The 24,630-nt window shown below is 54.7% G+C and overlaps 3 protein-coding genes across 3 annotated transcripts in view; all 3 read right to left on the minus strand.

Annotated features, from left to right (window-relative positions):
- EIF3L (eukaryotic translation initiation factor 3 subunit L) overlaps positions 1 to 24,630 on the minus strand; it is a 115,474-nt gene that overhangs the window by 56,005 nt on the left and 34,839 nt on the right. The gene's annotated exons all lie outside the window — the stretch shown is intronic.
- GALR3 (galanin receptor 3) lies at positions 11,941 to 14,362 on the minus strand. The gene is made up of 2 exons (XM_012741650.3): positions 13,403 to 14,362; positions 11,941 to 12,732 (listed from the first exon to the last, which is right to left on the minus strand). Exons 1-2 carry the CDS (start codon positions 13,759 to 13,761, stop codon positions 11,976 to 11,978), a joined length of 1,116 nt encoding a protein of 371 aa, XP_012597104.3. The 5' UTR covers positions 13,762 to 14,362; the 3' UTR covers positions 11,941 to 11,975.
- Positions 18,174 to 24,242, minus strand: GCAT (glycine C-acetyltransferase). The gene is made up of 9 exons (XM_012741826.2): positions 23,993 to 24,242; positions 22,466 to 22,596; positions 21,096 to 21,197; positions 20,506 to 20,652; positions 19,851 to 20,005; positions 19,631 to 19,713; positions 19,258 to 19,429; positions 18,777 to 18,898; positions 18,174 to 18,497 (listed from the first exon to the last, which is right to left on the minus strand). The coding sequence occupies exons 1-9, from the start codon at positions 24,186 to 24,188 to the stop codon at positions 18,346 to 18,348; spliced, it is 1,260 nt and encodes a 419-aa protein (XP_012597280.1). The 5' UTR covers positions 24,189 to 24,242; the 3' UTR covers positions 18,174 to 18,345.

Below are 24,630 nucleotides of genomic sequence, written 5' to 3' on the forward strand. Positions count from 1 at the left end.
TCGCCAGGGCTGGGGAAGGGTAAGTGTTATGGTAGCCTCAAGACTAAAGAGAAGGGTGGGTGTGGTGGCTCATACCAATAATCCTAGCATTTGGGAGGTGGGAAGATTGCTTCTAGGGCCAGGAGTTCAAGACCAGCCTGAGCAAGAGTGAGTCCCTGTCTCTACAAAAAATAGAAAAATTAGCCAGGCATGGTGGCATGTGCCTGTAGTCCCAGCTACTGGGGAGGCTGAGGCAGGAGGATCACTGGAACCCAGGAGTCTAAGGTTGCAGTGAGCTATGATGATTACCACTACACTCTAGCCTCTAGCCCAGGTGACAGAGTGAGACCCTGTCTCAGAAAAAAAAAAGACTTGAAGAGAGGGCAGAGGGAGCAGGGAAGTACTCCCATGGAACTCAGGTGCTTCCCGAGTGAGGAGAGGTAGAACGGAGGTGCTCTTCATGGGGTGACTTTTCTCACTGGTGGTGGGACAAGGCAGGTAGGAGAGGCTGGGGCAGGAAGAATTAGGCTTCAAACTCAGGGATGCCTTTCTCCTGGGACCTGCTATCCTGGGTCCCTCTACTTCACCCCCAGGCTGACCACCCAGGAGAGAGTTGTGGCAGGGTTTCTCAGCCTAAGGTTCAGGGGGTTCAATTAGTGGGCTCCCTGAAATGATGCATGGTTTTATGTGGAGAGTGCATGTGTGTTTCTGGGAAAAGGGTCCAAGCTCAAAAAAGGTTAGGAACTCTTGCCCTAGCTGCGGGAGCAGATAGGTAAGGGCCTTCCAAGGGCATCCTGGGGACTGGCTGGGCACTCCTGGGCCCCCCTATCCCCTAGGCAGGCTGCTTTGTATTTGCAGATCTGAGGGGGTGGGGTGGGCTGGGACTGAAATTGCTCTGAGATGACTGGGAGTGTTTCCAGGACAACCTGACACAGGGACCGACTAGCTAACTCTTCACAGTCCTCGGCTGTGGGGCGCGTCTCCTGCAGAACACTCCATCCCTGGAGCCCTGGAGCCGGGAAAACTGGCCTCTGGGGCAAGTAAAGGAGGGTATTGTTGACTCCTCCCTGGCCATATGTAGACAGTGATTGAAGGGCTTGACAAATGAAAGTGGCTTACAGGTCAGTCATCAAACGCTTGCCAGACAGCCTGGCAGCCAGCCAATCTGCCTTACCCCATTTCCAGCCAGGATATTTCCTGTAACCCCAAATCTGTCTGAAGAGCCAGCCAGATAAAGTCGGCCCCAGACACTGGAGTGAGTCAGAAAACACCCAGTGGGCCCGAGTTGGCTGGCCTGGCCCGGGTGGGGCAGGAAAGAGCGCTCAGCAGAGGCTGCCCTCACAGGGGTGAGTTCTGCTGCTGGCTGCTCCGGGAGTTACTGACATAGTGAAGGTGGGAAGGAGAGGAGGGGCGGGAGGGACGGGATAGGAGGTGGAAGCAAGAAAAACTCACAATTGTTCTGGCTTAAGATCCTTTGCTTTATACCTCACATTTCCTTCATGTTAGAAATATTTACTGAGCACTTGCTATGCGCCAGACAATGTTCTAGGTGGAAGTACAGCAGTGAACAAAAGGACAAACTCCCACCCTTGCTCACCTGGCAAACAGTGGTAAGTGCTCAGAAATAATTTGCAGGTTGTCACAACCATCCTGCAAGATGCCTTTTATAGCTAAGGAGATAGGTTTGCCAGGGTCATCCAACCAAGAAGCTGGTGCTGGAACCTGGGTCCACCCCCAAAGTTCATTCTGTTTCTACCATGCCTGAAATTAGAGCCTTCTTATAACAGTTTCCTGAAACAGGGCAACACCGTTTGTTGAACTCCTACTATGTGCCAGCAAAGACTTTATGCCAGCCCTTTGAGTTAGTGTTTGTGATAAAGAATTAAGTAATCACATCATTTATTGTTCCCCCTATTTTATAGATGCAGGAAATTGAGGCCGAGAGAGAGAAAGTAACTTGCTTGAGGTCAGATAGCTGGTGAGTGGGGCTCAGCCCATGTCTAGAATTCTCTCTTCCAGTTTTCCAAAGCACAATGTCCCCAGTAATCCTGGGACACAGTTGGTAGAAACCGATGGACCTTAACCAAGTCAATGCCTCTGTCTCTGTGGCCACTAGGTATTCTCAGGCTCAGGAGCAGGGAAGATATGGCCCTTTCCTCGCTGAACACATGATGCTATGTGCTCAGTGGACAAGGCATTCACTTGGTCACCAGGGGAAAGCAGGAGGACAATGTGAGAGGTTGAGGCTGAGCAGGGTATGGAGTAGTCCTTGCGGATCTTGGTGGGTGGGTGGAGGGAACAGCATGAACTTGGGCTGGAGGACAGGCAGGAACTGGCCATGGGCCCAGGAGGGTGTGAGGCTGGACAGGTGAGGAGGTCCTGAGGTCTAAAGATTTGCCTCGCCAGGCAAAAACCAGGTAAGGCAGATGGTCACCTCTACCGTGGGGACCAAGTGCATCCTTAGCCCAAAGCAGGTACCAAGAGCTCTGGTTCTGGGTGTGACCTCAGTCTGGAGAAAGCCCCTACCCCCACCAGGACCACCTGTTCCCCAGACTGCTTCAGATGTAGAGCCCAAGCCAGGGTCAGGAAACTAGACTGACACCTGCAGTGAACCCAACAAAGTTCCTGGTTCCCCCAGCTATGGGGCCAAAGGGAGATCACAGCCCCAGCCCCCATGCTGGCTCTGCAGCTAGCCCTGCGGCCCCAGTGCCTGTGGGGAGATACGCTCTGCTCACAGTCCAGATGAGGAAACAGGCTCAGATAAGTAAGGAGCCTTGCCTAACATCCCAAACCAGGGCTCCAGGCCCAGAGTGTTCCTTTGTCCCTGAGCTCACAGAGGGCAGCAGCTGCTCTGACCCACACAAGCCTGGTGACTCTCTCTGGCTCTAGAAGATGGCCCATATCCATAGAAGCACCTGGTTGTCAAGCACGCACAGATGGACAGAGGCAGGGAGTTGCGCCTCCTCAACTGGCTTGTGAGGGCATTGATGGGGACGAGGATCTGCCTGGGAGAGCCCCTGGGACATCACACAAAGCTGGCAGCAGATGGTGAGCAACTGGGGTGGTTTGCCTCTGGGTGTGTCCACAGTGACTCTAATGGGACATGGCTTGGGCAGAGCTCAGTTCTGCAGGTCCCTGGGGCACAGAGAGGTCACAGCTACAAGGTGCAAGAGCTAGGATTCAAACCTGGCAGCGTGGCTCCAAAGTCTATGCCTTAACCCCTGTATGACACCACCTCTCCGAGTTGCCCTAGCCAGCCCACCAGATGCCCAGGCCAGCGCCCCCAGCACTGCAGCGGTCCAGGACCAGGGAAGCTCTGGAAGCCTCAGCGCACCCTTGGGTACCCCAGCCTGGTCCTCACACCCTTGCCCTTCACCACCCTTCCTCCTGCCTCAGCCTCACCCCCTGCACAGAGCCTGAGCCTCTGGACTTGGCACCACAGAGAGGCCTCAATAAATCAGAGTCTGATCCTCTTAAACCAGAAGCAATTTCACCCCTGCTCAGCCTCTCCCTCTGGCCTCATGCCACCTTAGATCGAGCCAGTGGCTCGCAAATAAATCCTGCGTCAGGGCTGAGGAACTGGTGTTCATTAATAGGAAACCGTAGGGTGGTAAATTGCTATTTATTCCCCCAGATACACACCTCAGAGTTGATAGATGATGCTGTTCCTGCCAGCCTCAGGCAGGAGGAGGGGCTGGCTAACTGACCTGCCCTCCCCAGGGCTGAGGTGCAGCCCTGCCACAGTCACTGCCCAGGGCAGGGGTGGGGGTCACCTTTGCACACTCTAGTTCCTCCCACCCACTCAGCCAATTCTGTAACTGCCTCTTCTCCCACTGCTTCCCTTAAAGATCATGGCACCGAAATCACACACACACCTGAGTTAAAACCCTAGCTCTGTTTTGGGTTGGCTCTGTGATTTGGGGGCAGTTACTCAATTTCTCTAAGCCTCAGTTTCTCCATCTTCACACCCTAAAGCAGAGGAGACATGAGTTCCAGGGCCAAGTTCAGGCCTGAAATGTGGCACATATTCAGCACACCATGGACACGCCACCATGTCCCACAGGCCCCTCAGTCTCAGCATGTCCCCCCCAACCTATTTCCCTCAGTCACCTCCAATACCCAAGAAAGAAGGTCAGGGTGTCATTTGGGACACCTCTCTCCTTACCCTCCAACAATCGGGTCCTGACAATTGCACCTCCTAGGTGTCAACCTCTCTGTCCACGTCTCCCGCACAACCACCAACATCTTGGATATCTTCACCTCTGGATGCTCACAGCAGCCTCCTGACTCAGCCTCCTGCCCCTAGCCTCACTCTGCCCTTCCTCCCACAAAAGCCTGGCTTGGCAGCCAGAAAGAGCTTCCAAAAGAGTAAATCTTATCAAAACACTCTTCTCTTCAAAACCTCTCAGTGGTTCCCCACCGCCCTTGGGGCAAAGTATTAATGCAGTATCAGTTTCAGCAGGATTTACAGACTCCTTCATGACTCCCCCCCACTTCTCTCACCTTCCTCCCTGCTGCTGCTCTCATGGGCCCCATCCTAGTCCCAATCTCTCAGGGCATCATGCTATGCCTGATGCCAGGTGGCCTGCATGTGTTCTCCCATCTGTCCCTTTCCCATCTGCCCTGATGAACCTCTACTTCAGCACCTGGCTTGGGTGCTAGCTCCTCTAGGAAGGGGCTGCCTCTGGGCTCTGCAGTTCCCCCCATTCTGTCTTTCTTGCCTGAGGGAGAAGCCTGTGCCTTCCCCTTAGAAGCCTAGTAGGCATTCTGATGTGAATGCTGCAGGCCCCTTCCTAGGAGGTTTGCACAGACAGGAAGTCGAGAGGGCTGGAGAATCCAAACAGCCCCCCAACTAAGAGGTGCTCCTTTCCAGGTTCCCAAGGCTTCCCCAGGTTCATCCCTAGACTTGGCAGGGGGCTCAGATCAGGTGGGTTCTCCTGGGCCCTGGGGGGCAGTGGCCAGGCCTCATTCAGCCTCTATTCTAGCCCCTGTCACCTGCCTCAGGCTCTATGGGACACACAGCTCTCTCCTAACCAAATTATTATATTCAGTAGTTTTGGGGTAGCATGTTCTGTCAATGTCTGTTAGGCCCATTTGTTCTGGAGTCCTGTTTAAGTCCATTGTTTCTTCTGTTTGAAGTGTCTGACCCATTCTGTCAGTGTGGTGCCGAAGTCCCTGACTATTACAATGCTGCTGTTTATCATTTTGTTTAGATCAAGTAGGATTTGCTTGAATCTGGGTGCTCCTGTGTTAGGTGCATAGATATTTAGAATTCTTATGTCTTCTTTCAACAATCGTTCCCTTCACCATTATATAATGACCGTCTTTGTCGTTCTTTACTTTTGTTGATTTGAACTCTGTTACCTGATATGAGAACGGCTACACCAGCTTTCTTTTGGTTTCCATTTGCATGGAATATTATTTTCCATCCCTTCACCTTGAGTATGAATGAGTCCTTGTGGGTTAGATGCGTTTCCTGGAGACAGCAGATACTCAGCTTGTATTTTTTTTTTTTTTTTTTTTTTTTGAGACAGAGTCTCACTCTGTTGCCTGGGCTAGAGTGCCGTAGCATCAGCCTAGCTCACAGCAACCTCAAACTCCTGGGCTCAAGCAATCCTTCTGCCTCAGCCTCCTGAGTATCTGGGACTACAGGCATGCACCACCATGCCTGGCTAATTTTTTGTATATAGTTTTAGTTGTCCAGCTAATTTCTTTCTATTTATAGTAGAGACAGGGTCTTGCTCTTGCTCTGGCTGGTCTCGAACTCCTGAGCTCAAACGATCCACCCGCCTCGGCCTCTCAGAATGCTAGGATTACAGGCCGAGCCACTGTGCCTGGCCCAGTTTGTATTTTTTTATCCATACAGCCAGCCTATATCTCTTCAGTGGGGAGTTCAAGCCATTCACATTTATTGAAAGAATTGATAAGTGGGGTGGATTTCTGTTCATCCTGTTGTGTAGAATTTTATTGCGTTATTTTACCTTTTGAGCCATTGTGGTATCTGGGTGCTGAACTTTAGCTTTTGGATGGTTTTACATTGGTGGGTGTCTATTGTGCTGAGCAACGTATAATGCAGATCTGAGGGTAAATCTTATCTTGACAAATTCCCTTAGTGTTTGCTTGTCTGAGAAAGCCTTTATTTCTCCCTCATATAAGAAATTTAGTTTTGCAGGATACAAAATTCTAGGCTGTTTGATAAGACTGATAATGGAGCCCCAGCCCCTTCTGGCTTGTAAGGTCTCAGCTGAGAAGTCTGCAATTAGTCTGATGGGTTTTCCTTTGTAAGTTACTTGATGCTTTCACCTTACAGTTTGTAGGAGTTCCTCTTCCATGTTAACTTTGGCCAGTCTGATGATTATATGTGGTGGTTATTGCCTCTTGGCAATGAATCTCCCAGGAGTTTGTTGAACTTCTGGTGCCTGGATGTCCAGATTTCTAGCAAGACCTGGGGAATGTTCCTCAAGTATTCTCTCAAATAGGTTTTTCAGTCCTTTGTATTTTCTTCTTCACCCTCAGGGATGCCTATAATTCTTATTTAGGCCTATTTCCATAATACCATGTTTCTTGTAGGCTTTGTTCATAACTCTTATTTCTCTTTGACTGACTTGTTTATTCAAAGGTGTTGTCTTCCAGCTCTGAGATTCTTTCTTCTGCCTTATATAGCCTATTTTTAGAGCTTTCCACTGTGTTTTATATTTTTTTGCATGACTTTTTTCATTTCCAGAAGCTCTGCTTGATTTTTTAAAAAATAATTCGATTTCTTTGGTGAATTTTTCATTCATTTCCTGCATTGTTTTTGTGGTTTCTTTATGTTGGGTTTCTATTTTTGTATATCATTGAGATCCCTTACAATCCTTATTCAAAATTCTTTATCAGTCATTTCAATACTCTCATTTTGGTTGGTTTCCATTAGTAGGGAGTTATTATTTTCTTTCAGGGGTGTCCTTTCATTCTGAAAGATCTGGAGATCTTTCACTGAATCCTCCTTATCTGGAGCAGCTTTTGCTTCTTATATTTGGATTTTTTTAAATTTATTTATTTTTTCCAGCATATTATGAGGGTACAAATGTTAAGGTTACATATATTGCCCTTGCCCCTCCCCCCTAAAGTCTGAGCTTCAAGTGTGTCCATCCACCAGTTAGTGTGCATCACACTCATTATGTATGTATATACCCATCACATCCCCCCTCCACCTGCCTGACACCCAATAAATGTTATTCCTATATGTCCACTTAGGTGTTGATCCATTAATACCAATTTGCTGGTGAGTACATGTGGTGCTTATTTTTCCATTCTTGGGATACTTCACTTAATAGAATGGGTTCCAGCTCTATCCAGGAAAATACAAGAGGTGCTATATCACTGTTGTTTCTTAGAGCTAAATAGTACTCCACAGTATACATACACCACATTTTATTAATCCACTCATGTATTAATGGGCACTTGGGTTGTTTCCACAGATTTACAATTGTGAATTGTGCTGCTATAAACATTCAAGTGCAGGTGTCTTTTTAATAGAGTGACTTTTGTTCTTTTGGGTAGATGCCCAGTAATGGGATTGCTGGATCAAATGGTATCCACTTGTATTGCTTTAAGGTATCTCCATATTGCTTTCCACCGAGGTTGAATTAGTTTGCAGTCCCAGGATTTTCTTTTGATTAGATAGTGTCACATCTAGTTTATTCTCTGAGACAGGGGGTGGTGCTTGTGGGGGACACTCAACCATACCCTGCATGATCAAGTCAGTAAATGCTATAAAGGATGTGCAAATTGACCTCCCTGTTCAGTAGGTGGTGCCTGCCAGCAGGAACAAGCTGCAATGTTGTTTTTGGATCCTGTGACCAGCTTGATTGCCCCAGCTGGTGGGGGGGCCCTGGAACTTCAGGTGAGTCCTTATTCTCTGCCACAGCAGAGGCAGGTAAGGCAGTGCGACTGGGTGGAGCTGGGTTGGGTGAGACCACCCTCCACAAAAGCTGGAAAGGTATCTGCTTCAGCAGGGGTCAAAGATCTGCTCCCAGCTTCTAGGGAAAGCTACCAGGGAGAGGCTGTAACAGTGTCACCCAATCACAAATCTCCCCTCCTTGCCCCCAAGCAATGTGATTGACACCTGAGGGTACAGGATCTGGCCTGTGGGCCTGTCACCAGGTCCCAAACATTCAATCCCTGACCATGTCAGGGAGAAGTACGCTGATCCCGAGTTGCCCACGGGGTGCCCAAGCAGGTTCTATGTCCTTCTGCCTTGGGGCGTGCCCCACACTGATGGAGTTGCTGGGCAAGCAGCACCTGGGCCAGCGGGCAGGGAGTTCAGAGTCCGAGCACCCCTCAGTCCACTGCAGGACCCCCTAGAGGAAAAGTCTGAGCCCCATTCTCTGTGGAAGCCTCTGCATGGTGGCTCTATTGTCTCTCTTGGCAGCCAGCCGCAGGTTGGGGAGGGAAGAGAGTAAAAGAGTCAGTCTGGAAAGGTTTGAGCCCACTCTCTGTGGAAGGCCCAGTGTGGTGGATGCACTGACAGAGAGGAGAAGCAGCTCCTGCAAGCCCTGGCTCCATCGTCGCTCAGCAACCACACGTGGGCATGGGAAGGGGAGGAAAAGAGTCTGGGTGGAAGACAGCTAGCACTCTGGCTGTCTCTGTCCCTCCCTCCAGAAGGCAGCCCACCCACAATGTCCAGACTCTGGGGTCACACAGACCCCCCGGGGCCCGCTGGTCCCCTCTGGCTCCCGCAGTCTGGGCCAGAGTAGGGAAATGTTTGTGTGGCAACAAGCGAGAGAAAACTGAGGGCTGTGGCCCCCTGGGGAGGACAAGGGTGCACGGTGGGTAGAGAAGCAACATGGTGCCTGCTGTCTCGGATTGGGTCTGCAGTGACGGGAAGTGGCTCTGAGGGCACCGGCTGCCTGGTGCTTCATCCTCACGAAGCTCCCAGTTCACTGGCGGCAGCAGCTTTGGGGCTTGTGAGGGCAGAAGGGCCCTCCAGCAGCTCTGGAGCCCACTGCCTGCCAGACGTGTGGGGGAAGGAGAAGTAAGCCACTCCACCTGCCCTTTTCACTGCCCAGCTGCCCAGCCTCTCAGGGGTTGATCTTTGCCAAAATCCTGCTCCTTCGTGTTCCGCTCCTAATTCTGGGGGCTAGAAGTCCAAGATCAAGGTGCCAGCAGGGTTGGTTTCTTCTGACTCTCTCTCCAAGGCTTGTAGATCCCAAATTATTAATATTACGACCATCTGCTCTTCCAAGTATTTCATTAGCCCCCTGAAGCAAACCCAGGAGCCTCAGGAAGCAAGCCCAAGCCCAGCAGCACGCCATCAATCTTCCTGCCAAGTCCATGGCAAAAATAATTGCCCAGCCCCAGTCCAAGCCTCACTGGCTTCCCTTAATGGAGCCCACAGAGCAGCTTCTTTCTCAGCCTCCTCGCTTCCAGCCTGGCACCTCCAGCACAGCCTCTGCCAGCAACCCTGGGTCTTTCTGAGCTGTGCGTTTGATGGGGCCCCTCCTCTCCTGAACACCTGGACTGGCATCACTGCCTGCCTCTGGGACAAAGCTCCTGCTCTTGAGCTGGCTTAGGAGGCCCTTCAGACCTCCCTGGCCCCAACCCCTGCCTTGCACAGGCTGTTTCTCCACCTGGCATGCCCTTTCCCACCTTTCTCTAGGAAAATGCAGGCTAAATATCACCTCTGGCTGGGATTCCTGCTGGGATTGCCCAGGAAGGCAGGAGCTGCCAGCTCTGTGCCCTTTCAGAACTGTGTGTGTTCTTCTGTAATGGCCCCATTACATCCTTCTTTTAGTGTCTGGCTGTCCCACCAGACTGGGAGCTCCTGGAAGGTAGGGACCAGGTTGAACTGGTGCATCTCTGTCTTCTCCTCAAGCCTCGCTTAGGGCAGACGTTCAGGAAAAAAGGAAAGAAAGGGTCATGTCTCTCCCTCCCTGGCCCCTGTGTCCTTGTGTATCAAGTGTCTGTTGCATGCCTACTATGCACCAGGCTGGGCTGTCCTGCATTAGAGCCTCTGGGCCTCTTTGTCTGGCTCCAGTGGATCAGAGACCTGCTGCAAAAGCTGGAGGCCTCAGTGCTCCAGCCAGGGCCCTGGACTGGAAAACAACCCCTCTGCCAGTTTAGCAGAATCCCAGAAAGCCAGGTCACTGTGGAGGTCTCCACTGATCAACCCCTTCTCCTGGGCCTGGCCTTTCAGGCAGGTTCAAACTTGGTTCTGCCACTTCCTGGCTGGGTGATCTTGTCTCCTGCCCAACCTAGATGGAGGCTATTCTGAGTCAGGGTCACCTGTCCATGCCCACAGAGGTGACAGTGGAGGTGCAGCAGCCCAGTGGGGTGGCTGAACTGACCACAGCCTAAGGCAACCCTGGGAGATCTTGTTTCCCACTTATACTTTTCGGACACTCGCCATCCGTCATCCAGTGAACTTGGTCAGACACTCATTTGCTATCTGACTGTGGCCAAGTTACCTCACCTCCGGAATCCCAGCAGTCTCTGCTGGAAATGGAGATAGTATCCCTTGGCTGCCAGGTTGGTGTGAGGCATAGAGGAGGTGTGAGCGACGGCCACACTGGGCACTGTGAAGGAGGCAGCGTCACACTCCTTGCCCTTCAGGAATCCCCCTCTACTGTGGCCTGATTCAGCCGCAGGCACCTCTGCAGACACGGGAGAAAGTGCACTGGCCAGGTGTTGGGAGGCTAAGCTCTGGCCTTGCTCCCCGAGCTGGGTCTCAGCCTCTTGCTGCCATTCTTACCTCTGGGTCTGTGGCAGGTGACAGACACTGATGGGGACTCAGCAGCTGCCTCCTGTCAGGGAGGGGACTTCCCAGGGTGCCTCGGCAGCCATGGGGTATGCCAAGGAGATGTGGAGGCTGCAGTGTCTCAGGCCTCAGCCCAGAAACTAATAACCATTATTGGCGTGTGGGGTGGGAGGGAGGAGTGTGCAGCTCTGAAACCACTGAGACTGATTTATTGGTTAATTAGTGGGTTTTTCCAGGCACAGACTTCCCCAGCTGTGCACAGGCATAGGGAGGGAGGGGGCCAGTGGGAGACCAACTGGAAGCCAAGTGTGTCTCAGTGACTATCCTGAGCCAGGGCACTAAACAGACTGAAGGAACAATGCAAGGGGTTTGGACCAGGGAATGGGCCAAGGACTTTATAGCCAGGGGAAGCCCGTCAGGCCCTGCTGCCTGAGTACTGGAACAGAAGTCTCTTAAGGAAGGGACTAGGAACTCTGAGGTTTCCAGGGCATCCAGTCATGTGTGGGGAGCTGCAGTTTTGGTAAAGACAATCAGGAAGAACCAGAAAAATTGTGGAAACCATGGAAATGAAGAGAAGATGCCCCAGAGGTAGAAAAGGAAGACCACTGAGTAGAACAACTTAGCTTCTAAAATACAATGGGTTAGGAAATTAAAAACAAAAAGGAAAAAGTTAGACAACCATGGGTTTGAATCCAACCTCTGCCAAACACTAGCTGTGACCCTGGACAAATCACTAAACCTCTCTGATCTTTGATTTCTACATTTGTAACATGGGGCTAAGCATATCTACTTTTCAAAGCTGTTTCGATAATTAAAGAACATAGCGCCTGTGAAACATACACTTAATAAATGTGCTCAATAAATATTTGCTATATTAGTTGCTAGTGTTAAATTACCTAGGACAGGGCTCGGAACCAAGAAGGGGCTTGGTAACGGGTGGTGGAGAAAGCAGGGCCTAGAAGGTGCTGACCCAGTCGGAGGGATGTGCAGAGGGACTACCCTCCTGCCAGACTGGCCATGGACAGAGTCTGGGGGCTGCCCTGCTGAGGGGCTGCGCGGCACCATTTTCACTGCCCAGGGTGCCAGACACCGTGGCACTGGGGAGCTTGGACAAGTCGCTCCACTCTGAGGGCTCCTGGCCTTGGCCCATCCCCTAGCCCAGTGGCGGCCTGCCTTCGGGGAAGGGGACAGACAGACAGACGGACACCGGCAGAGTCCAGGAGAGCAAGGTTTATTGCGGTCCTCAGGCAGGCAGGGCTCACCCAGCCTCTCCGCTGTGGGCGGGCCCCTCCCTGGGCTCACCGCCCCAGCCGCCGCGGGCCGGCAGCCTCTCGCGAGGCCGGGCGTCCCCGAGGGTGCAGCCGCCTGGGCCCGAGGACGCGGGGTGGACGCGCCTGAGGGCGCGACGGGCGCCCGGCGGGCAGCGGGTGCGGTGGCGGCGGCGGCGGCCGCAGGGCCACAGGCGGCGAAAGCGCGCGCGGAAGTGGCGCGAGGCGAGCGCGTAGACGAGCGGGTTGAGGCAGGAGTTGGCGTAGGCCAGGCAGTGCGAGGCGAGGCGGCAGGCGTAGGTGGCCGGGCTGAAGGCGAAGCGGCCGTACCAGAAGCAGAGGATGAGCGCGTGGTGCGGGCCCCAGCAGAGGGCGTAGAGCGCGGCCACCGCCAGCATGGCGCGCCCCGCGCGGCCCGTGGCCCGTCGCCGCGCCTCGGCCGCCGCCGCGCCCGCGGGGCCCACGGCGGCCCACAGGAAGCGCAGCGTGCGCCCGTAGGCCAGGCTCACCACGGCCACGGGCAGCAGGTAGCCGGCGGCGAAGGTGGCCACGTCGAGGGCGCGGCGGCGCGCGTCCTCCCAGGCGGGCACGCAGAGCTCGAGCGCGCCGTAGCGCACCGTGCCGTAGTAGCTGAGGTAGGGCGCCGAGAACAGCGCCGCCAGCAGCCACACGAGGCCCACGGCGGCGCGGGCGTTACGCGGCGTGCGCAGGGCCCGCGAGCGCAGCGGGTGCCGCACGGCCAGGTACCTGCGGGTGGGGCGCCGAGTCAGCGCGGCGGGCGGGCGCCCTCCCGCAGGGACCCCCTTCGGCGCCCAGAGCTGGGGACTGGTGGACCTGTGGCCCCAGGGGGCCCTGGTTCCCTCCTCTGAACAACGGGGGCTGTTGTATTAAGCGTGTGAACACTTAAGCAAAGGGCTTAGATCAGTGCCTGCCACCCAGCTAGGGATGAATCGCTGTTAGGTGTTATTTATGGAATTATTATACATACCAGTCAAATGAAGCCTAGAGAGAAGTGACTTGCCCAAGGTCATCAGCTAGGGAGTGAGCTTGGAACTGGCCCCAAGTTTCATGCCATGGAGGAAGGCGTGAGCATAACCTGGGCCAGGCGTGGGCAATTATATAATAACTGATGAATGCATTTGTGTGTTTCTTTAGCTATTCATTTCACACTTACAGAGCACCTACCAGGCCTGTGCTGACACTTGAGACACAGAGATGTCCTCTGGAAACTCAGTGCAGGTGGGGGGAGAGCAGGCATGCCCTGCAGGTGCCCAGAGGCTACTTGCAGGGGGCCAGAGAGCTTTCCTTCCTTCCCTCCCTCCCACTTCCCTTTTTGGTCCCCCATTCTCTCCTTCCTAAGGCCAATGACAATCTTTTCAGGTCTTCCCTCCCCAGCCAGGCCCTAGACACAGCGCACCTGTCCACTGAGACGGCAGCCAGCGTGAAACTGCTGGCGTACATGGTGAGGTAGATGAGCAGGTGCACAGCCTTACAGACAAGGGCCCCAAAGAGCCAGGCGTCCAGGGTGTAGATGGCAGCCTGGAAGGGCACGCAGCACAGGATGAAGCAGAGGTCGGCCACAGCCAGGTTGAGGATGAACAGATCCGTGGTGCTGCCTGGCTCCTGCCAGGCACTGGGGCCGGGCTGCAGCAGCACAGCCAGCACCAGCCCATTGCCCACTGTGCCCAGCAGGAAGATTAGGGCAAAGACCACAGGCACTGCCACAGCCCCCACACTCCCCGGGTTGTCCAGCGAAATGTTCTGGGCATCAGCCATCTCCCCATCAGACAGGCACCTGGGGAAGAAAAGCTGGAGTCCTCAGGCAGGGGCCCCCAGCTCTGGCCACTTGACCCAGGGGTCTAGCTCCACCAGCCTGAGTCTGTCCAGGTGTCCTGGGCTGGAAGCTCATGGGGGATGGGGGAGGGGAAAGCAGAGCCAAAAGTCATCACTGAGACCCACTGTGTGAACAAGCCCCTAGCACAGTCACGCTGGTGTTGGGGGGCGTTCCTCAGTTTCCTAGGGAACATACCTCTCATCCAGGGCATGGAGGGGTGCTTAGGCAGTTAGTGGACACCTCACCTTCAACCATGAGGCAGGTGAAGACACAGGCAGAGCAGGGTGAAGACATGGCAGGTGGGGGGGAGGGGCAGCTCCAACCCCAGGAGCTAGTATATTTTCCTTACTTTTCAATGGGAATCTGAAGCTCAGCACGTAGCTCAGCACTTGGACATGGGTTCAGGACTTTCTCTAGCTACAAGTTGTAGCTTTAGCAAAACATGGGTGGCATCCCAGGTCATTGGAATGTCCAGTCTAGTGAGATGACCAAATGGCAAAGCTGGGAAGACCATATAGATCACTGAACCCTTTTTGCACATGGGGAAATTGGGGCCCAGAGAGGGTACATGGGGGGGTAATAATCATACTTTGAATGGCAGATCTGGGCTGTTGCCACTCTGGTATCCTGACTTCTAGCCTAGAGTGCTCATCTGAACGGCTGTAACAGGTGGTGCCTCTGAGCCTACATGTGTGTGCGTATGTGTGCATTTGTGCACACCGTGGCCATTCTTACCCCTGGCCCACCCCACAACCCACATCGCCTACTACCTGTGGATCCTCTGGCATGCCTGGGATTGCTGCCGTGATATGACAAATTGGGGTGGGGGGAGACAGAGAGGAAGGAAGAAAAACAATATCTGCCCCCACCCCAGCACCCGGCATGCAGCAGGCCCCCAAAGCTCAGGATGGGCAACACCCACCTCAACCCTGGGCACTGGACTCTGCTTGATCCTGGATGGAACGGCCAGGCTGGGGCTGCCTCCCGGCTCAGCTGCTGCCCTTTGGTGCCTCCGTGCAGGTACAGGGCTGCTTCCTACTTCTCCCTCTTCGCCTTTAAGGCACTTCGTCTCCTCTGGCCCCCTCTGCTGAGCGGGAGTTGGGCACTCCCTCTGGAGTAGCCACTGAGCACCTCCTCATCAGTTCCTGATTTCCTCGGGTGGCATGCTCTTCTGCCTGTCTCTTCTCTGCCTTCTGCGTTGCTGCTGCCTCTTTCTCTCTTTCTGCAGTGAGTAACCCATTGATCTCACTCTCTGAGATCGCTTTGTAGTTAACCCCTCTGTGGCCAGGGCCCAGCCCACTCCGGGCACTCCCACCTGCTGTGGCACTGTCTGGTGACTCCACCCCATATCCTTTCCCTTGAGACTCTGAGCAGGGCTCCAACCCACGTTTAAAAAGGATTCCTAGTCTTGAATGGGGTTTCTTAGGCTGGGAAACCAGGACATGAGTCCCCCTTCTACAGAACCCCTCCCCTCAGGCCTTGCAAGTCCTCAGATACCCATGTCCTTCCCTAAGCTCTTTCCAGGGGCTGAGTCCAGCTGGTGACCAGATGGTTTATGTACCTGCCCAAAGAGTCTAGCTTCAGCCTGAGGGCAGCAGGGAGCTAGTGAAGGTTCTAGAGCAGGGAGGTGACCTGTACAAGTTTATTATGTCCTGGAGTGAAAAGGATGGATAGAAGGGGAGAGATTTGGTGAGTGACCTGCTAGGAGCCTCTTGTCCAGGCAAAGAGGCTAATAAGTCCTAGTGAATGGCTGTGCGATTCAGTCATGGAGTTCAGGCAGAACCCACATGGCCAGATGCTTCCAGAGGGTTAAGGAGGCTAGCACCTGGGGAGTGAGGTGCACTGGATTTAGCATCATGGAGACTGTTAGAAAACTGAACAAGTGTAGGGAGGGCAAAAGGCAGTCTGCAATGAGTTAAGGAAGGGAGAAAAGAGGTGTCAGGGAATCAGTGTCTGTCTTTTTAGAAGCTGGGGGTGAGGAAGCATCTCAAAGGGGAGCCTGTGAAGGGAAAGAGAAAATAGGGTGGGGGCACAGTTGGAGCCAGGACTTGCATTCAAGGCCTGAGAAGCTGGGCAAGAGGCTTTAGAATGAGATCCTTGAAGGTCCCTGGGATTGTCACCCAGCCCGATGTCAACCACCCCAGATTCAGAGAATCCTCAAATTTTTAGAAGCAGAGACTCACGGAATTGAAACTCTTAGGAATCTGATCTGGACTCTTCAATCCTAAATTCAGATCCAACAGAGTTGAATTGAGGAATCAGAATTATAAAATCCGATGATCACTGAACAGCAGAATTGTAAGATTCTAGACTCAGTGTGGTGGGATTTGAGAGCTATTGACAGAGATCCACAACCACCTTGCCTGAAAGTAATGCACCGTTAGACTCCCAGAAGCCTGTACAAATGTGCATGCCTGAACCGTGGAACTGGCTGGAAAGCCCCTGAGAGATCAATGACACTTTGTCTTTCTGCCCCTTGGAAGCACCCTGCGCCTGCAAGGCCCCTCCTCGCCCAGGCTTGGGCAGTACTAGGGCAAAGAGCTCCCAGCAGCAGCAAGCCCAGCTCATAGGAGAGCAGAAGTGGAGTGAAGGAAGGAGGGAAGATGGAGGTGATCAGAGAGAGCATGGCCATGGGGCAGGCTGGACGGGCGCGCCATCATGGCTCAAGCCTCAGCGTGCCACCCTCTTCCCTCCTCCTACTGCTGCTCCAGGCGGCCGCAGCCTTGAACACGGTGCCTGACTCAAGAGGACGTGGACGGCGCGCCCTAGGAGTGAGTCCCAGAGCCCCTGGCTCCGCAGGACAGACTTGTGGCTAATCCGTGCCGGCCCTTGGACCAAGCACAGCTCTATAGCTGGTCGCAGGCGTCGGGTGACTAGAGGACGCACCCAAGCTGAAACACGTGCGCCCCGAGCGGCTGCTGCGCGTGCTGGCCCTGGAGGTCGCGGGGCGGCAGCTGGTGCTGCCGCAGGATACAGGGCGAGTTCTTCCCCGCTGGTTGGTGGGGCCTCACCTTGTGCCACCTCATGTCGGCGTGGCCCTGCTGGGTTCGCCACACCGACCGGGACACGTCGACCCGTGGCTGCTCTTCCGGCATAATCTGCCGCCTGCGCTGACCACACATGAAGCCGAAGGCCGCACTGCTGGTTGAGTCGGGGGCTGCCTCCAGGTGTGCAAATGTTCCTACTGCTGATGTGGCCACCCCTCCCCCCCAGGCTCTGGGACCCAGGCCCAAGCTCCTCCGGGTCGCAAGCTAGGATTCCTACAATCCCAGCTTTGAGGTCCCGCAGGACTGAGCTGGAGCCGCCCAGACCGTCCGTCCCAAGATGTCAGGGCAAAGGGGCGGCCAGCAGGAGGAGCAGGACACAGAGACGTAGGTCTGGTTTCCTGTCCTTAATGATAGAGGGCTTTTCACCTTCTGCCCCAAGCAAACAACGGGCTTCCCAAGGCTACACCACGCCCGAGGTTGGAACTGCGATGACTCAGAACCCACTCCCCAGCCCCATCCGCACCGGTACCCAGAGCGCTGAGCAAGGAGACACCCCCGCCCCCTCAGCCACACACACGCAGTGCCTGTAGGACCAGGGGAGAGGCCAGCTGTAGTGAGAAGAAAGGGAGAATGGGGCCTTGGCAGCAGCAAATTATCCTCCTGGCCCCGCCAGCTGGCCGCCCAGACAGCCGCTGTCCAAGGCCCCGGGGAGGGTGGGGACCGGGCCGGGGCGGGGCGAGCCAGCGGCGGCGGCCGGGATCTGAGCTCGCCGCGCCCCCTGGCGGCTGACCACCAGGCCGTAGCCTTGGAATGAGCGAGATGGAAGGGTCCTAGATCTCATCCTGGGAGTGGGTGGGGTGTGGGGGCTGAAGCAACACAGGCTTGGGGCTTCCCCAGTGCCAGAGTCAGGCAGCAAAGTGGGCTAGAACACAGGGTTCGACTGTCAGGGTCTTCCCCACTCATGATCCACATTCTTTTCTTTGGGGCCTGAATCCTCTGCCTCTCCTCCCAAACATGGGTTTGGGCACCCAGCTCCAGCTAGCTGTCTCCACCTGGGCAGCTATGGGGGATCGGAGGCGGTGGTTCACCAAGGCTAGACGTGGGGGCTGCAGAGTAGCAGGTGGGTGGCAGGGGAAAGGGCCTGTAGGCTGGTTCTTAGCTGGTCTTCACAGCAACACGGACTCCAGCTGAGCCAAACAGTGGCCCCTGCCAACTCCCAGATGCCTGGGTCCCATTTAATTTGGGGGAGGAGGTCAGCTCTGGGAGACCCAGTCCTCAGGAGTCTGCCCCAAGAGCCTGAGTGTCTGCCTGATTCTTCAACAGGGCTGGGCCTCCTCGGAGAGAATAAAACAGACCAAAGCATGACGGCCAGTTTTCATGCTTGTTCCTTGTACTCACAGCCATGCGCACAGGCCTCGTCCCCACCTGGCCCTAGGACTCTGGTTCAGGGCTTAGAGCTTCTGGTCTGGACTGGTCAAAGACCTCTTTTGTCTCTGTGATGGCAGGTGGCCCTTGGCGCTGCTTGTCCCTAGCCACAGCTCAGGGCAGTGCCCCGTGCAGCCGCCCCACTTCCACGAAGGCTTCCACGCAGCGGTCGATGTCTTCTTCACTGTGTACTGCTGAGATCTGTACCCGGATCCGAGCCTTGCCCTTGGGGACCACTGGGTAGCTAAACCCGATGACAAAGATGCCTGGAGGGTAGAGAGCAAGGGCGTGCCAGAGCCAGACAGACTTTGGGGACATGACACACAGCTCCTACTTTCCTGAGGTGCACAGAGGGCAAGGGAGCTGCCTACGGTCTCAGACTTGGACCTACCTCATGGCCTGGGGTTTTCGAGGTTGGGCAGCATGTTTAAGAGAGGTACAGGGTGGGAGAAAGGGGGAGTATTCACAGTCAAGGGGACTCCCTCTCTTTTCTTCTTAGGACACCGTCCCCCCCCCCCCCCGTTCTCTCATCCACATGCCCTTACCTCTCTTTAGCATGTCATCCGCCATGCAAGAGGCCAGCCGGGCATCACCCAGCATCACAGGGCAGATGGGGTGATTGGCTCCCGAGATGGTGAAGCCAGCAGCCTGCATCTTACTGCGGAATCTGTGGGCACAAGCCGAGTGTCACAGGTCACTAGGGGGCCACAGAGCATTCACACCAGCTCCTGATGGGCCCAAGGCCTAAGATCTGTGTTCAAGTCTGCAAAAGGAACCAACAGAGAGTTATAGATCCCAAGAGGCAGATGGGGCCAGGCAGAAGAAAAAAGGAGGCAGGACGATAGTATTGACAAGAGGGAGACACTGGAGCACGAAGGAAGAGTCAGAGACAGAGAGAAGAGCAAAGTGGGTAAGTAGAGGCAGACCCTGTGGGCATGGAGCTGTCTATGGGCCTGGATAGGCACACAGGGCAGCTCTGACATTGTCCCCCACCCGGGCCTGCCCCAACCCAGTTAGGACCCGCACCGCTGGGTCTTGGCAGCCATAGACTGGACGATGGCATTGCTCTCCATGAGCAGGTCCAGGGCCTTGGAAGCACAGCCAACAACAGCAGGTGGCAGACTGTTGGAGAAGAGGTAGGGCCGGGCACGCTGTCGTAGCAGGGACACCAGGGGTCCGGGCCCTGTTGTGTAGCCCCCTGAGAACAAGGGGAAAGGTGGTGGTGGGAGGAGGGGTCAGTCAGGCGTCGGTCAGGGTTCAGGAGCCAGTGCCTCGCCCAAGGCCCACCTGAGTATGGTCCATGTTGCCCTCTTTGCAGCCCCACACCTGCCCTCCCCATGACACCTCCAGCGCCTTGCATGTAGGTAAGGGGACCCCAGGGACATGACCCAGCAGGCACCTGCTGCTCCACCCAGTGCTTTCCCCAGGGTAGAGTTGATGATGGTGACCTGGTCCATCACACCCAGAAGCTCATCCGTGCCCCTGCAAAGAAAGCCATCACTACTGCCACTGACTCCCTGAGTGCCCAGGGGTCATAGGTCAGGCTGGGGGCTGGCCTCTCAGTTTCTCATCCACCCTCAGAAGCCCCACCCCAGGCTTTAGGTGCCAAGTGCTCCCACCGTCCTGTGGGCCCCAGGAAGCCTGTGGCATGGCATTCATCCACAAAGACCAGGGCACCATATTGAGAGGCGAGGTGGCAGATCTCTTGCAGGGGTGCGATGTCACCATCCATGGAAAACGCTCCATCGGTCGCCACCAGGCGCAGCCGATGCTTCTACAGAGTAGACATGAGCGGGTAGTGGGCAGTGTCATGAGTTGAGTTGGGTCAAACTACCTGTCCATTGTGCTACCTGGGGCTCTGAGAGCTCACCTTTCCCCATGACCAGCACAGAGGTGGGCTCATAGCCACTGTTATCTGGGGTGTCCTCTCTCACTTGTGCCTTTCTCAGGCTCACCATCCCCACACTCAGCCCGGGCAGTGAGGGTGGTCTCAGGTCTCACTCTGCTGGGTAAGGTTCCATCCCCAGGCCCACCCCAGTTTATGCCTAGCAGGGCCCTGCCCCACAGCAGGTGCTGGCTTAAAGTCAAGGCAGCATGGTGTAATGTAATACAGCTTTGGGTCTGAGTGATCTGGGTTCAAATCTTAGCTGTTTCAAACTTTCAGGCTTTTGATCTGTGAGTGTGGAGGAAATGTCTCCAAGCTTTTTTTCTTTGCCAGCGGGAGGCCGACGGTAAGCCCAGGGCTTGCCCTGGGACCCGCGGGCCTTGGCTCACCTGAGCCTCCTGAAGCTTGGCTTCTAGGTCAGCCATGTCCAGGTGGCGATAGCGGTACTTGTGGGCCTTGCACAGACGGATGCCGTCGATGATGGAGGCATGGTTCAGCTCGTCTGACAGGACTGCGTCCTCAGGGGTCAGCAGGGCCTAGAGGGGGGAGTTAGAGTGAAGCCATCACCCACCCACTTTGGGGTTCACCTTCCCCTGTGACTCTCCCTAAGTCAAAATTTTAGTGCCATCCAGGGCATTCCTCTGCCTTGATTTGGGTCTCCAGTGCCCCAGTACTGAGCTGGACCAGGGCCCTGCTCTTACCTCACTAGAGCGGGTAAGAACATGTTTGGTGAGTGCCAGGCACCTGCCACTCCCAGCCCTCCGGCTGATGTAGGTTGCTCACACAATGCTCTGGAAGCTGGGCTTCTTGCAAGCCCCAGGATTCCTCCTGGACCACCCAACCTTGACCTCCATAAGAAATGGGCTCTGGAGCCCCTAGGCACGGCAGCGGCATCCTGCCAGGTTCTCCTGACTGCCCACCCTCGAACCTTGCGCAGCCTAGCCAGCCCCACTAACTCCTGCCCACAGCCCCACTATACCTCAAAGAGGCCGGCGTTGGCATCAAAACAGCTGGCATAGAGGATGGCGTCCTCCCGCTGGTGGAAGCGGGCTAACTTTGCTTCTAGATTCTTGTGGATGCTCTGATGAAGTGAGTGAGACAGGTGTTAATGCCTGTGGGGCCACCGGGGACAAGTCCTAGAGGACAGAGGCTTAGAGGGCCACAAACAGACCCAATCCAGAAGGCCTGCAGCCTCAGCCTCTCCCATCTTTCTGTACCAGACAGGCTGCCCCAGAGCCGACTGGAGTCTGGCAGATAGTGCCCACTGAGGAGGTAGGGACTTGCTCCGTCTCCCTTCCCAGGCGGATCTTCATTTTGTAATGGGCATCTAATGATGGAATTATGGGTACTGATGGGGAAGGAAGATGTATCTTCCTAATATCAAACTTAGCGCCTTTTTTAGTTGCCTAAGGGTGAAGAAAAGGATTACATAAGTAACTCTGGGCACATCTGGGCTTCTATTTCTAAGATTGAAAGTTGTTTGGTCTAGGTGATGGTTTTGTTGGAAAGTGCCTGGATGGGAGTCAGGAGTTCTGCTTCTGATATTCATCTCACCTGCATCTTTCTGAGAGGACAGGTAATAACAATCACAAGTAGTCAGGAGCAGGGACTATTGAGCCAAGCTACTATGTTCAAATCCCACTATGACAAACTGTGTACCTCTGGGCAAGTCCCTTAACCTCTCGGGGCCTCAGTGGCCTCATCTCAACAACAGGAATAAGAATAGCACCTATCACTTAGGATTTTTATAAGGATTAATGAGTTAACACTTAACAATGTGGTTAAAAAGAGTACCTGGCACATAGTAAGCACTATATAAGTTTCATGTTTATATAAGTTTATTTTATAACATTTGCAAAATAATAGTAAATATTTATTGAGTGCTACTATGTACCAGGTAGTGTTCTAAGCATTTCTTACATGTATTAACTCTTTAATTTATAATGATCCTATTAAGTACTATCATCCGCATTTTACCAGTGAAGGAATTGAGTCAAAGAGAGGTTAGGACTCTTGCCCATGCCAACAGACTCAATAATTAAGACAGCACTGGAAACTAAGCCTGGCAGAACAGCTCCAGGACTCTCCATTCAATCCTTGTCCTCTACTTTTCTTTCCCTGTAGAGGGACAGGTGTGAGGAATCTGTCCTGCAGGTGGGAAAAAGGTAGTTTCTTGCCCCAGGCTTCTCAGCAAAACAGAGGCCTTTCCCCAGCTTTTCTGTTGGACAGCTCTGGGCTACCAGTGGGCCTAGAGCCTTGGGATGAGCTGAGCTGGCTAAACCAGCCCTGCTGACATCAGAAGCAGGCAGCTGGGGTCAGTTTCCCCGCCCCCCGATGCCCACTGTATACCTGGGTCCCACAGATGAAGCGGACAGAGCTAAGGCCAGCTCCAAACTCCTCCAGAGCCTGCAGACCTGCCTGGATCACCTCAGGGTGGCTGCTCAAGCCCAGGTAGTTGTTGGCACAGAAGTTAAGGATTCCTGAACGGGAAATGGTTCAGAGAGGAAATGAACCTAGATTCACCCTTAAGAAGGCAACATCCACACAGTATGATCCATTCTGAGGCAAAGGCCAGGATGGGGAGCCGAGAGTCCCCAGGAGGCAATGAATCCAACAGCTACCTGAGAGGGAGTATCAGCGCTGCACCTTGAAGGATGGTAAGTTTAAACTTGGCCTTTAAATCACTTTCTACCCAATGGGGAATGCAGCCTTTCCTCACAGGCTTCTCCTGTTCCTGAAGACCACCATGGCCCCTCATGTGGGCCTTGGTTTCCTTGTGGGTAAAGGGGGCTGGATCAGATGCCCACTGCAGTCTTTGAACTACACAGTTTATAATACTTTGCCATCTGGTACAGAATTGCATCTCCAAAGTGGGGTGCCTCTGAGACCCTAGTCTCAGAATTTTAAAGCCCAAAGTGAACACAGCTGACTAAGGAGGAGGAGAAGGTTCACACTTCTTGACAAAGGCAAAAACAGGATGATAACTTAAGTGTTCTAATTTCCCATCTTTTGGCCTGTTCCAAGCTTCCCCTGGGGGAGAGGGATTCCATGGGACCTCCACTTTGCAAATGAGTACAACAGCACAGAAGATTCCAGCCTCCTTCCTGGAGAGAAGGCAGGCTCAGGAGCCTGTTGATAACCAGCACTCAGCTACGGCTCAACACAAGTAAGAGGGGCAGGGACTGCCGGTTAGAATGAAAGCAGGGAGACCTGGCAGGGCCATGTGATTTCTATGGCAGCCCTGGGGCCCCTTGCTCACTGTGACTTTGGTCAGGAAGTTGGCCTCTCTGGTGAGTTAGGCTATGTTGCAGCTTTAATATCCCAGCTCTGCCTGCAGCTAGCTGGGGGATTTGGGGCAAGCCACTTTACAACTGGATTTCACTTTACAATCTGGATTTCAACTTCTCTGTCTGTAAAATGGAATTAGTCATTCCTGCGTTTAGACGTTAGCAGGAGTCCAGGAGTCCACGTGCAGCAATTAGGAGAGGCCTTCACAAAGCAGCCGCTCAAGTAACGTGGGGTTTCTTCTGTCGCCTTCCAACCACCCTCCCTTGAAGCTGCACAGTAGGAGCCAGCTGGGTGTCTCTCTCTTTTTCTCACGTTCTCCTGGGGCTGGGTCTAGGTCCAGCCATGCCTCTGAACCAAAAAGGTGCTCAAGGACACATCACCCCCTCCGTCGAAACGGGTTTAACTAGCTTACACTTAACACTGGGAAGCCATAAAGCCTGCCAGAGAGATGGCAAAGGGGACCAGTAGTTGTGCGCAGGTGTCACCCACCCACCACCCCAGGTCTCCAGGACCTGCATTCGAGCGCATGCCCAGGAAGGGCCCTGGAACACCCGGCCAGGTCCAACGACTCCCGGGAGGGGGAGTTACCTCCGGAGACACCGTCCACGTGGATGCGCGGCCCCTGACGGGATGTGATGACCCGCTCACTCTTCCAGGTGCCCGCCCCGTGGATCCCTTCCAGCTCCGCCTCCAGGATGCCTCGCAGCTGGGCCAGCGCTGACTGCGCGCGGCGGCCGCGGGGGCCTCCGGAGAGCGCAGCACGCCAGACGCCACCAGCCCACATTGCGCCCTGCTCGCCCAGCGCGCCTGCCCGCGGGAGTGCCCGGCGCGTCGCGGCCGGGTCATGTGGCCGGGGGCCGGGCCCCGGCAGCCAATCGGAGCGAGAGGCGGGCCCGGCACGGGAGGGCGGGGCCCGGCGGGATCCGCCAGGGACGAGGTGGATTGACTTGTAAGTTGAGACTGGCGAGGTCCGGCGGCGAAGGAAGTCGCGTCAGGGCCCAGCCCACCAGACTCTCCAGCGCATTTCCACACACCCACCTCTCAGAAGGAAACGGGGTGCTTTCTGGACCCCGCAGGCAGGAGTGTAGAAGCAGGCCGAGGAACGTTCTGCTCCTTCCAGCCCGAAGATCCCCCGTTTCTGTCCAGCTCTTGGAGCCCTCCCCCACTCTCAGGTGGAAAGGCCCCAGGGTCCCCAGTGCCCGCCCACGTGACCGCTCCGCATTCTG

The sequence above is a fragment of the Microcebus murinus genome, chromosome 10 (genome assembly GCF_040939455.1).
Source record: "Microcebus murinus isolate Inina chromosome 10, M.murinus_Inina_mat1.0, whole genome shotgun sequence".
In the NCBI taxonomy this organism is placed as follows: domain Eukaryota; kingdom Metazoa; phylum Chordata; class Mammalia; order Primates; family Cheirogaleidae; genus Microcebus; species Microcebus murinus.